This window comes from Elephantulus edwardii, unplaced genomic scaffold (genome assembly GCF_000299155.1).
Source record: "Elephantulus edwardii isolate Elephantulus edwardi_28Jun2011 unplaced genomic scaffold, EleEdw1.0 scaffold00011, whole genome shotgun sequence".
Lineage (NCBI taxonomy): Eukaryota > Metazoa > Chordata > Mammalia > Macroscelidea > Macroscelididae > Elephantulus > Elephantulus edwardii.
This window is the reverse complement of record NW_006399761.1, coordinates 21,114,896-21,128,840: the sequence shown is the minus strand read 5'-3', so window position 1 is coordinate 21,128,840 and position 13,945 is coordinate 21,114,896. Positions and strand designations below refer to the sequence as shown.

At 48.1% G+C, this 13,945-nt stretch overlaps 1 protein-coding gene across 1 annotated transcript in view; it reads right to left on the bottom strand.

Annotated features, from left to right (window-relative positions):
* Positions 1-4: 4 nt before the first annotated feature.
* The window catches only part of SERTAD2 (SERTA domain containing 2), a 14,297-nt gene continuing 356 nt past the window's right edge, over positions 5-13,945 (bottom strand). Inside the window, exon 2 of the mRNA XM_006880947.1 lies at positions 5-942. Coding sequence (XP_006881009.1) covers positions 6-938 — 933 coding nt within the window. The 5' untranslated portion in view covers positions 939-942 and the 3' untranslated portion in view covers position 5. The remainder of the gene's footprint in view (positions 943-13,945) is intronic.

Below are 13,945 nucleotides of genomic sequence, written 5' to 3'. Positions count from 1 at the left end.
GCGGCCTAGGACCCCACGAGCACCTCCATGATGTGGTCCAGCTCGGTTAGGTCCATTTTGAAAGGCTGACTCGGGGCGACAGGCTGGCTGCTGTAAGGGGCGAGGGTCTTGAGGAGGTCGTCGGCTGACACGGGGGCCATTTTCGAGGCTGTCCCCGATGTGGACGTGCAGGGGTCAAAATCATACATGGACGTATCGATGTCTGCAAACAGGATGTCATCCAGGGTCAAGTCTGTCAGGAACCCTGTGGAGGTGGTTATCTCAAAGTTCCCGGGCAGAGAGTCCATGAGCTTCGGGTCCTCTGTCCGGCCCTCGGGGAGCCCCTCGAGTTTCGAGGCGCTGGGGTTCCCTTTCAAGCTGTCGGTGGTGGCTGCTGCGGCCTCGGTGGAGGTAGATGTGGGACAGAGCTCCTCGATCTCGTCCAGAGCAGAGGAGAAGCTGTCCTTTTCTGGAGGGAGCAGTGAGGGGCAGGGCTTGGGGGGCGCCCCAGGCGCGGCCTGGGCAGTGCAAAAAGTGTCATCGTCGTCCTCGAGCAGCGAGGCCGGGGTGAGGCAGGCCTCCAGGGGTGCGGTGCCCCCCAGGTCGCAGGGCAGGGCGGGCAGGGACACAGGGTGGCTGAAGGCCGGCGGGGTCTCTCGGTAGCTGTCACTCAGGGAGTCGCTGGGCTGGGAGGAGGTGGCAAACATGGGCCGCAGGCTGCCTTCCTGCTTGAGCTCCTCCTGGATTCGCCTCAACATGTTGTTGATTAAAACAGTCTTCTGCAAGCTGGGCTCGGTCAGGGGCCTGTGGGTGTAGAGTTTCATAAGGGAAATGTTGAAGACAGCCTGGCGCTGTAAGGTGTACGACACCTTAGATGGACCGTCGGAGGGAGACACGCCTTTGCCTTCCAGCCCATCTTCATACTCATCAAACTTCCGCTTTTCGCCTTTACCCAACATATATCTGCAAGGGAGAGAGGAAGGAAGCGGAATTAATCACACTTGAACACATTTACACGACGAAAAAGGAGGCGCGTGAGTGGCCAGGACTCAGACTTCAGATCCCTGTCCTGTGCCATTTAGGACTGACCGAGTCCCTGGGGGAAGACCTCACAAACGTTAGAAACCCGGGGCACCTGCCTGCCTTGGCCTGTGGAGCAGTTTTTTATCACGAGGTAGCCTGGTAAATGTATTTCTTGAGAAATGTGTACGACACAGACAAGTTAAGGGTTACCATGGAAACGGGGATTTTGACTTTCTCAGCTCAAGTGCTGTTACTCGCAATGCCTACCATTAGCATGCAGGTTCAATTGCCCTCCCCCAAAGAAATCTCTTTTTAAAGCCCCAGAGGACAATTCAGAGTGCAAATACACAGATCCCCACGTCACATGCTGCAGATGATTGCAGATCCCAGTTGGAGGAGGGGGAACACGTACAAGGGGGCAGAGCCGCGTGTGCTCCCAGAAGGCGCCTTCTGCCCTCGTTATGCACCAAGCCCTCTGCGGTCTGGTGACATGTGGCGAAGCGCTTGGCCTGTGTGGAATGACCACAGAGCCGACACCATACTTCAGTCTCCAACCAAGTGGAGGAATGTCTACGTCCCCACCTGTGATCGCCCATAGCCCCGCCTGAATGCACACCACTGGGTCTAAATGCAACTGGATGAATTTAAAACTATTTCACTCTGATTATAAGCACTGCTGTTTGAGTACCTGAGACGCTTCCTAACAACACACTGTGATTCCATAGACACAGATGCATTTCAAAGGAACAGCGGCCTCCTGCCTCAGACTACTACGAAGGCAGCTATGGACTGAATTTAAAACTGCTATGAACCACTTTTGCCTCATCACCTGTCCGGCCACCCCCAATCCTCACCCCCACCCTGCCTGAGGCTGCCACCTGTCCGCCTCCAGTGAGGATGCCCACCAGCTGGTTATCTATCACCTCCTGGAAAGGCGGTCTCCTCCAGGTCCAGGTCACCTTGCCATCACATCTTTCTGCACAGAACAATCTCAGGTGAAGACCTTGCTTTCCGGTCATTTAATCTAGACCGTCGCTCTTCTGATGTCCAGCCTGGGCTCTGTGGCTCAGTCCCAGAGAGAATGCAGGCCCAGGCAACGCTCCGTTCTGTGACACGTTAAGGTCACCCTGAGCCAACCTGACAGAGTAGCAACATTAGTGTGGTGGGTGGAGTATAGGGTCTTAAAGGCTTGCATGTGGCCTGCTGGTTTCCTTTCACCTCATGTGTCGGAAGATGAAGGACAATAAACTCGAGAGAAATTAGCCTCAAGGATCAGGGCCCTTTAACCTGAGCCTGGAAGTAGGCCATGTCCAGTCCCACTGCTGACTCCTCTGACCAAACCTTCTACAATAGAAGGCCCCGGTTATAATGGGTAAAAACCAGGAGGACAAAATTGAAAGTGTAAAAAAAAGACAAAACCCAAACCACACACATACAAGAAAAACTAACTTACTGGTCAGAAAATGACTGGAGGGAGCTCCAAGACTATACAGCCTTGAGATTCCAACCCTGATGTGAAATGAGAGGCACTTACAGAGTCTGTAAAAAAACTGAAGAATGTGTCCACAGATGAACCTTACAAGACCAAAGGGCAGCATGTGCCCCAATCCAAACACGAGAAGGCGAATCCAAACAGAACAGGAAGGTAGGAAAGAGGGAAGGAGACTGGGACTCATCGCAGGGATTCTGGCCCAGGTCACCAAAGAGCCAGCATATGAACTACTGCCTGGGAAACCCAGCTGACTCTAGAACCTTCCACCAAAGCACGCGACGATGCTCAGAAACCTGCACTGCAGACAGTGCCCTGCACTGGGCAGAGTGACGCTGTCACTGGGTCGGCTTAAGGTGTGCCCGAGCCGCACGTGGTTCTTTCAGTGGCATCACAAGCGTGCAGAACTGGAAGATGAACAAGGAGGACTGCAAAGGACTGTGGTGTGGCAGGGAACACTGCAAGGATGGGCCAGTATGTCCTGGAGAAAGCTTGGCTGTTCAGAATGCTCCGTAAGAGATGATGGCGAGATTCCTTCTCACTAACACTGGCTATCTGATCAGGAGACACCAGTCCCTGGAGAAAAATGTTGTTTTATAATGGAAAGAGAGGGCTGGAAGATCCTCGACCAATGGACTGAGACAAGGGCTGCAACAAGGAATGGAAGCTGGAGGCAGTTCAGTGACACCCACCTTACAACACACGACACACTCTGCCAGGGGCTAGAAGATACAAGAGTACAGGACAGGCAGCGGCCCTGAACTGGTACTGTTTCCTTCCACAAATCTCAATCTCCCCTTCGAGCTTCCTAAACTCTCTGAGATGTTGAGTTTCCAGGGAAATCCACTGATTTTATTCGGTAATAATGATGAGGATAATTAAGTTGCAGACAAAAACCGAGCAAAGCCCCTGCCAGCCCCGTTACCAGCTCTCTCTCTTTTGCGAGTTTTACAGTGGATGAGTACCAGCATTTAAAAGGCTAATGTTTTATATTTTTTTTAAAAAAACCCTCAACAACCCAAAGGAAATAAAAATGTTCTCTTTAACTTTTAAAAAAAGCTGTACTTCTCTTAATACTTCTTTAGTGTTACTTGAAATATCAAAATAATGAGATGTTAAAAGTTTAAGAGTGAAAATATATATAAAATCCACTTTTTCAAATGACCACTTCTGTCATTCCCAAAAAAGGGGGGAAGGACAGCTTTCCCTGCAGGTCCCCTGGTGCTGACGGGCTGGACAGGAGGGCCAGGGGCCGGCTGGGGCACCTCTGCAGCTCTCCCCTGGTGCTATTAGCTACCTGAGCTGAACTTCAGCCCGCATGCACGGAAAACCCCAATCACAACAGAAGGAAAAGCCACCTAGTGCTGCTCCATTTTCCAAACTGGCTGCAGACCAACTGTGGCCTCCAGGGGTTCCCCTGGCTGATTATCTGAAGGAGGCCACTGTCGGCTTTAGTCTGGAAGCTCCACTGGACCCTGCTGACCATAGGAACCTGCAGGGCTCCGCTCACAGACAGGTGGAAACTACACACATGACCTAATGTCTGTTTGAAGGGTGTATATGCTACTACCAAACCACCACCTACCACAAGGTGCCACAAGGGATGCCTTTCGGTGAAGACACTCTCCACGTCCGTTGGGGGGAAAAAAAAAGATGTCAACATTTGCCTGGTATTTTAAGGAGCAGTCACTACCCCAGAGAGAAGGAAAACAAGCCATCACTGATGGACTTTTCTTCATTATCCAGAGAAAGATAAGTAAGTTTCAAAAGCTCCTTACAAAGAAAGAAAACTGACAGTTCAGTCCCAGCAGCAACTGAGGGGGTCATGACTGAGGGAGGCAGGGAGTCAAGGGACTCTGAAGCCAGCCCTGCAAGGCCACGCACAACCCCACCCGGGTGGAGAGTGTGACCCCATTTCCTTTTGGACCAGAAGACAGCGACTAGAAAGTCGACCCGTTCCTGTCCCAGGGGCGCAGTGAATTTCCCAACCGCTGCTGCTGTAATTCCATTTCCAGGCAGAGCCAGCTCTGGGAAGGGCAGTGGTGGAAGTGCAGCTTACTACAGGCCCGAGGATGCGGGGCAGCTGGACAAGGGCTAGCTCTGCACGTTGGTGCTAAATAATGCAGCGTTGGCTTTAACACTAACCTGGGCCTTCAGGATCCATACTGCTTCTGTAAGCATGCCTTACTTATTAAAATGTTTGAAAATTTTGGTTACTTGATCGAAAAAAACCGTAGAGGCCTACATTTCCAGAAGGAGCTGTAAGAAGCCAGGCCCTTCAGCCTGTCAACCACTGTGCTGCGGAGGCTGGCAGAGGTGGGGTTCCAGCCGTGAGGCAATACCCACACTCAACTCATCTGAGGAGGTGTTTGCATTAATGCCAACAATTCAGAGAAGAGATCTGTCCTGACAACCATCTCTTTTAGAGGAAAAGTAAAAAACAAATAAACAAACCCCCCCAAAAAACCCCAGAGAAGATCCGTGAGCGATGTCTTCAGAAAGGCCAGCAGAAGCTGCTCCGTCACTGGCATCCTGTGTGTCTGGAGCCCTCACCACGAAGGTTGACAAAGACACACCCTGCACCCGTCAGGGGAATGGTGCCGGCAGGGACAGGCCTTTGGCAAATGTGCTCAGAAGAAAATGCATAGGGAAAAAAAAAGAGGCCGGCGTAAACCGGGGCCAGAAATTGTCTGCAGACAACTTTTAAACAGGACGTTCCTATTCTTCCTCCTCTGCCCGCTGGGCACCTGGCCTTAACGTGCGTTTGGGATTCTGCTTTTACTGTGGTCAGGGTTAGGGTTAGGTTTAGGGTTAGGGTTAGGTTAGGGCAGAAGGCCTTGCCTATGGGCCCCAAAAGGGCACCCCACCAGGGAAGACTCCCAGGGAAGATCTGCTCACAGGGAGGCCCAGGAAGACCCGCTCTAGGGAGGATCTGCCCACTGGGAGGACTTACTCTAGGGAGCACCTGCCCACTGGGAGGACTCCCCCACAGTGGACCTCTGGCTTCCTGCTGGTCAGGCTGTGACACAGCTACTCCCAAGCTGGAAGGGGAAGCTGCTCTGACTGCAGTGAGAGGAAGCAGTAGCTCCCTCAGCTCCATTCTTTCCAGATAAAATACTACACCTTCAAACCCGCCCATGGCTAACACAGAAGAGCAAGTGGACGTTTTAGCATCCTCCTCCCCCCAGGAAGAACAAGCAGCGTGCTCCAGGAGAGCAAGCCATCCCCGAAAGGACGGAGTGAGGACGGAGTGCGAGAGGCCGTGGGCTGCGGAGCCGCTGGACCAGGGCTAGCTTCAGCAGGGTGTTGCCCTCACTATCCATGCACAGCCCAGGGAGAGGTCCCAGAGGTGGGACGGGGAGCTGCCGGGCCAGGGTGTCTCCCCACGGTCCTTGTACAGCCCAGGGAGAGAACCCAGTGGTGGGTTGCGAAGCTGCTGGACCAGGGCTGGCTTCCAGCAGGGCGCCGGCCCTCAACGGCAATGCACGGCCCAGGGCGAGGCTCCAAAGGCAAGGGGAAGACATCTAGTCACCAGCTGGGGGGGGGGGGGTTGTCTCACGCAGGATCCCAGGTCCCCGCAGTAACATCACGCTAATTGGGAAGTAAGACAAAGCCTCCCCCAACAAAGCAGCAGTGTAATTACGAAGCCAGCGGCTGCACCGAGCCAGCTAACTGCTCCAGAGAGTCTGAAGCTGTAACCCGACACCAGTGTTTGCGCGGCGCCGCCTGCAGGCTCAGGGCGCGGGGAGCTGCCGGCAGGCCGATCACCCCGCGCCCGGGCGGGCCCCACTACCGCGCCCCTGATGACCCCGAGCACGGGCGCCCCCAGCACCCCACGGCCGCCTTCAAAGGCTGGGCACTGCTGATACCTGGTCAGGAAGCTGACTTCCCCTCTCCCCAAAGTTTGTATTTTCAGAAAGTCTACCTTTCTTCCTTGCAATTTTTACACACTCCTACCACACCACAGGCAATTTCCAACAAATTACAATCTAATGTTCGGGGTGGGGGTGGGGGGAATCTTTAAACTTAAACAACTACCTGTATTTAACAAACAAAATCAAGTCAAATTCTGTGAAGGAATCTTTCAAGTCTTTCTCTCTTTGGAATAAGCATCTGGGTGGGGAAAACAGGCTTTTTAGAAAGTAGTTGTTAAGTATACTGTTTCTAATACATCGTCTTACGGCTGTTCTGTAGGGTATTTGAAGTGTCAACCTGAACTCTTAGGAACTCTCAGGAACCCGCTACCTTCTTCCAGCAACAATGTAAACAACTCTAAGATCTACGCGAGGTTTCTTGCCCAAAGCAATGCATACTTAAAGGTTGAAAAGAAGGACACATTTCTCAGTTTATATTTTACAAAAACACACTCAACGGGATGTGATGCCTGGAATTTGAGTGAAAATACTCGTGGGATAGGAGGAACGGCCACGGGAATGAATCAAGCCGGGCTGCGCTGATCTAGGCTGACGCTGGGCGACCACACCGCCGCCCGGGGTGCAATACCCTTCCATTGCTTTTCAGCATACTCAAAATTTTGCAAAATCAAAAGTTAAAACACGTCACACGTCAATATGTATTTTCAAAATACTGCAAATTTAAAAAGCACAACAGAGTATTTATACTGTCCATGAGAACCACTGATGATTTTTTTCAGCGTAAGAAAGCTGTTAACGCTTTACGTAAACGAGCATGCTCAGTACGAGGAAGGGAAATAGCATAGCTAGCCACAAGGGGGCGCGAAAGAGCAAGCAGGCGCCCCTGAAGGCAGATCCCTCACGGTGTACAGATCTGAGATTCCTCCCTTATTCAGGTCTCCACAGGTCACTGCTAAGCAGCTGGGAAACCTGGCCAAGAACAAACCAAATTCTATTAGTTCAGACTCTGGAACACTGTATGTAGGAAAGTTGTTGTGATGCTTCAAAAACTGGTTCAAATCCTTGGAGGATTCCTGAAGGGACGTGAGAACATACATGTAACAATGGACATGCAAGCCATGAGATGTGCAAACGTAACAATGAACAAATGTGAGAAGCAACACAGAATAGCCAATCAGGTTGCTCAAATGGGCTCCCAATAACACCTAAGCCTGGTAGTACAAATTTGACCAGTAAGCTGTTGTTGAAGACTGTTACATCAGAACCAGCCATAGCTGACCCTCCAGCGGGTTTTCTGGGGCAGAAAATTGCAGGGGAGAAGACTGACCATCTTCCTTCCTCCCTCCATCCAGGAATAGTTAGCTGGTGGATTCGAACCGCGTGCCTTAAATTTGGCGGTGCAGCTCCTTACTGCCACAGCAACCCTGACCAGTGCAAAAAAAAGGTTTCATAATGAAGACTGAAAATTTCAATACTGAAAATTACCCCCACAGTGAACAGATACTGCTGCTTCAAGCAATTATGTGAGGAAAGTTTTCATAAAGGATGTGGGAGGAGGTCATTTAGTTGTAAAATGTAATGCCTTAGAGAGATTTTGTCTCTATGCAAATTACAAGGTTATGCATGTTCAACAATGCTAACAGACGAGCTACTATCACCTTTTCTCTCTGAAAGTTAGCAAGGAAGAACATATAAAAATATATGTGTAAACACAAACACATACGTGATCATTTAAATAATCAAACTACTTCACAATAATTTGGTGTTAGGAACACAATGCTCCCATTCAGAAATCTAAAGCCTCATTAACTTTCACGTAAATAATTCTTAAGATTTCAATTTCTCTCCTATAAGATTGTGTACCAGCCCCTCCCCTCCCTCCCCATACATAAGGGAAATTTCTCCTGTATTTATAATTGCTTGGATTGGATTCTTGTTTTTAACTCTCTTGTATCATCTTTTCCCCAAAGATACTTTGTTTTTTCTTCACATTAGAGACCCTTAACAAATAGCATCAGTTAAAAAAAAAAAAGCAAGCTTTGTTAAAAAAAAAAACCAATGAATGTCTTTGTCAAAAGAACAGGACAGCTTTCAAAAACAAGGTTCCTCAGCTACATGAAACAGTTAAGTGTATCCATAGAACGATTCTGGGAAAAGGTTCAACTGTATCTTTAATGAAGTTGCTTTCCAGGTTTTGTTAACCAACTACTTGATACTAAAAGGAATAGCTTACTACACTAGTGAAGACACTGGTTCAAATCCACCTGCTGAGCTGTAGATGGATGGGGAATCTCCTTCCACGAGGTTTATTGTATCTGAAAACTTGCTGGAGGGTCAGCTCAAAGTCAGTTTTGATGCCATGAGTCACAACAACAACAACAACAGGAAATACTTTTAATGAGGTGTCTTAAAATTATGATTGGTTTTTAATCTTTGTGTCCCAATTTTTCAAAGTGGGGGAATAATTTGAAAGAAGGCATGTTACAAAACAGACCCCACAAACTCAGGCATATTTCACCTTTTAGCATCCACAGGTACTCAGAACAATCAGGAAAATGTCACTTTCTTTACTTACTGAGTATAAAATTAAACAGTGTATGGTTTTAATCTGGATTTCTTAAAAAGAATAGCACATATCTAGAGTTTAAGACTAAAAATTAAGGGATAACATAATAGAAATGCAACTAAAGGCATAAAAAGGATAATATGTGAATACCTTCCCTAAGTAGTATATTCAGAATGTTTCCATAGTTAGTTCAAAGACTTAGACAAGTTAATAAAGTTCTACAAAGCCAATTTAAACTTATATACTGAAGTCACAAAGGCAAAAAAATAAATGAGGATGCAAATGCAAATGGGGGAGGGAGCAGTGGATAGAGTGCTCTGTAAACACGGCAGCTGTTTATTGTTTGTTTTGTTTAAAAAAATAATTACTTTGAGGTAAAGGCACTTCTAACAGTCAATTTTCTATGTATTGATAATTTACTGATTTTATGCAATGCAGTCATTTAGTAAAGCACGATCATAATCAGGTATCCCATGAACTGTGTCTTTCTGCCATGCCCTCAGAACAGACTCAGAGCTGACCCTCCCCATGGGCAAATCACACCAGAAGAAATTCCCCATCTCTCTCCTGTGGGTGTGAGCCACCAAAGAGGCAGGGGTCATAATGCAACTCCCAGACGGACCAAGCCGTATTTCTTTCCTCAGTATTCTACCTCTTAAAACGCAGGTTTCAAAGACCCTTAACAAAGTCTCTCCCACCTGCTCATAATTCTTGCTCGTGCTACTCCAACTTCAGGATCTTTAAGAAGGCACGTATTCACATTTTGAATCTGTACACACATTTCTGCTGGACAGCTATGCATCATTACCAAGTGAAATCGCTTTTCCTTTTCTTGGCACGGTTTAAAAAAATAAAAATTAATCCATTAACTTTAGTAGTTGTCCAGAAAACGACCACCACTATGTCCATCAGGGCTAAGTGGCACGATGTCGTCCACTGCACTCAAGTTCCTACGCTGGCATGGTCTTCTATGAGAGCCACGCAGTTGGGGGGACACAGGTACACATGCTCAGAGAGCGTCCTTAAAAGAGGAGAGGACTCTGAAAGGCCAATCTGTCTCCGAGATTTTAAAATGGGATATAAAACCATTCAAAGGAGTAGTTTTCAACAGCTGCCACCTTGTTACAGCTTTATTAGAGCTAGAATTTTAGACAAACCTGTTCTGGGGCAGAGATGTCCCGCAGACGTTCAGATTCCCTGAGTTGAGCTTGGGCAACATTTTCAACACAAGGGTGGGGTGCGCCTGGGCTTGCTGGAAGCCCCAGCGCCTGGCCTTGTGGCGTGGAATGATAAGAGCCAGCCAGAGAGGCTGAGGTGCAGCAAGTGACATTTCATTATTTCAGTTTCTGACCATAGCATATTCAAGCGGTAGGATTTACTGGTGCCCAGCAAGTCCACACAGGCTTCCCGAAAAGGGACTGTACACATCTATCCGGCGTGTCCTCACAGAGGAGCCGGAACCCATTCCCTTCTTCCCCAGTCTGTGTCAAAGTCCTTGGAAACACAAGTACTTGGTGGAGCATCCTCTCCAAGCTGAGATGGGTTATGCCTCGGTGGAGCATTTTGAAATAATGCGGCAATGCAGACACGCATTAGCTTTAAGAGCTTAAGTCTGCTGCTACTTGGGGTTACTATAGAGAAACAAAGATGTCTTTGGGCACCCAAAACTAGTCGGACCTGCTGGAGCAGTTGTTCATTCGGCTTCAGATATGCCCTCCGCCCCCTGCCCTCCCAGGCCTCGCCCTCCACATCTGCATAGCTGGCTTGCTCTGGGTGGTGGGCTCTGGGTGGTGGGCGTGGGCCTGCCACCATTGGTGTCAGGGAAGCACCCGCCTTGGTGGTGACAGAAGAGGCAGGGTAAGAGGGAGCAGGAGGTTCTGAACTCCACACAGGGAGGGTGCAGGATACAGTTGCCAGGAGGCCAGGTTTCTAAAAGGGATCAATCACGTCTGGGCATTTGCTTCAGCAGATCCTGGCATTAAGTTCTGCCGATGGAGAGAAGACTCCTGAGAAGATACAAAGTGGCCTGTCCAGCCTCAGAGTCCCTCAGACACTGAGAGAAGCATTACACACGTCCAAGGGTGACGCTCAAAGCAGATCACCTACCGCTACCTGGTTCTAGGCACTTAAAAGATGATGATTTTTCATTTTGAAATTTTTTTCTATTTTCAGAAAACCAAATATGTTTTGTCTCTCTCATGATCCTCAGGGGGGAAAAAACCCCAACACCACAAAAACAAAACAAGGCATCTATTTATTACCCAGAATAGGAATGTCTTCATATTGGCCTGACATATGCCATTCACAGACTCATACAAAGAATGAACTACCACACAGTGTAATGGAGAAAGACGGGGCTGGAGACAATGAGTGCTGGGCTCCGGGGGCAGCACGGTCACTGGGGTTTCCCAGCATCTGCACGGAGCGCCCTGAGGGCTGCCTTCAATACCAACTGCCCTGTCTATCTGAGACAACCATATTTCACAAGCAGATACCAACTCTGGTTAGTAGCTGTTTCCTTCGAAATATCCAGATTAAATTAGGTATCCCCACATACCTTATACCACACATACCACCCATAGCACACATAGCTTGTGCAAATCTGACAAAGGTTTTAGGAAACAATCAATGATCTTAGGTAAGGGACTATGTGATCTGTGTGACAGCCATAGTGTTTTCAGATTTCCAGGATCTGCTGGTGTTAATTACAGGAAAGATCTAGAAGAGTGAGTGGCTACTTTCCGGTGAGGACATTTCCACTTCAACAGGAGCTTGCCCTCCTGACCCCTTCAGCACAGGATCTGATCTTTGGACTCATTTATCAGGGAGCATGCTCGCTCGCTCGCTCTCTTTCTTTCTCTCCTCCTCTCTTTTGCCAAGAAACTATTGCAACTTGGAGCTATCACCAGCCAGCTATATACCATGACAACAAACAGGAACTCTCAGGAGCAACACATTTTAAAAAATGCTCCAAGTGAGTAATCTATCTCTGTTTATCCACGCATGTTTTTGTATAGAATAATACTGACAAAAGGCCTTGTATTTTCTGATACAGATGAAGTGGGAAACAAGTGTGCATATGTTCTCAGCAATCTTTACTGGGAGATCCAGCAAGGGAAAATCTCTAAGTTTTTATCTCTTGTAGTTTTTACCTTCTTCAGTTTACTGAGGTTTATGATATTCTGGCAAGAGTAAACTGGTGGAATAATTTGACACCAGTCATTTGTAGAATGCTCCTGTAACTACTGATAGAAATACGCAGATATACTGACATTAAGACACTGACCTTTGCCATACTTTGTGTGTATACAACTGTTTCCTAAAGTAATGGGTGGAACTTTTCTTTTTGCCTTTTGGGATTCTATTTAAAAAAAGGAAATGCATAAGCCAGATAGCCTTTACACAAATTCCAGCTAGTTTTAAAACATCAAAATAGATGTTATTTTTCCCCCCAATAATAATGATAAAATAATTCAGTGCATGTTAACTTGGTAAAATTAACAATTCAGCTTCTCAAGAAAAGGAAGATGTTGCTAAATGTGGGGGTGAAGTGGGATTTTCCAAATCTGAGTTACTATCTCTCAGTTCTTTCAGGGAAAGAACTAAGAAGCTCTAACAGTTGCTTGACACTCTTCCCTGGATACTTCTGGCTGTACCCTCGATTGTCACTGTAAATGAAATGTCTTTTCTTCTACCTGTTGTAATAAAGCAAGCACAGATCTGAGTTCTTTTGTTGGGTTTGTGGGGTTTTTGGTTTGGTTTTTTTTCAGCCTGTCAAATCCATTTCAAAGGATTTCTTAGCAACAGGACCTATATATATGCTATTAAGGAGTAAGGGGGGGAAGGGAAAATTAGTTTAAAGGGTTAAGTGAGCAACAGAAATATTTTTATATCAGTATGAACATCTAAGTAAATCAGTGAAAGCTTTTAAAGTACTTTTGTGTCTGTATAACACACATACTGTATTTAAACGTTAACTTTTTTTTTTTTTTAAGATAACTTTCTTAAAGACATTGCTGAAGTGAGAAAGCAAGCAGATTTACCAACAGGCTAATTTCCCTCCTACCACAATCAAGGAACCTAGGATGGGTGTTTTCACAATCTAGGAACCTGGGATGGGCGTTTTCATCCTGATAGCACCACCCCCACCACCACCACCACCACCCACCCCAGCACATTCAAAGCAGAACGGACTGCTACTAGCTGAGCAAACTACCCAGATCACCAAAACTAACCAGTCCCCAGTCCCCTCCTCAGGGGACTGTCCAGGGCTAACTAATCCCCAACTATCAAAAGGTACTTCCAACACTTGGGTCCTCAGTTAACTCTACTGTTGCCTCCAACTTTCCGGCTCTTCCCACACATTATGCACACTTCTTAAGATACACAGGAAAGTAAAGAAGACAGCTCACGAAACAATTATCTTCTTGAGGACCAACTCGGGCTGCCCTGTTCTATTAAAATGTCCCCTGCTGTCTCGTCTCAGACTGGAAGTCTTCCCCTCCTATCTGCTTCTCCCCAGTTCAGTGCTAGTGAAAACCTTATTTTCTTGGTGCAGAAACATCCTCTAAATGACCCCAGCAAGGAAAAAAAAAATCCTACGGCAAACTGTACCTAAACTTATAGCTGAGCTCGCCTCCCATCAGTGGAACTATTTCGTGACAGAAAAACAAATAAGGCGGCACAATTTAGGAGTCTGTGTCCGAGCTGGGCCCCCCGACGGCACCCCTGGCCGAATAGTGCAAAGTCCAGGGCCTGGGACAGCTGGCTCCGCACACCCCCCCCCTCCCCCGCTCAGGGGCGGGCGGTCACTGCAAGAGGACTTGGAGAATTGTCACTGACACCCCAACCAGCCCCGAAGTTTAACGCACACACACGGAGAGCCGAGCCCCAGCCACTGGGGAGCGCAGGGCCCGGCGCAGCGACGGCCGAGCAGGGCAGGAGGCGAGCGGGGAGGCGTCTACGCGACTCACGGGGCACTGGGAGCGAACTGCCGGCCCGGCCGGGCGCCGA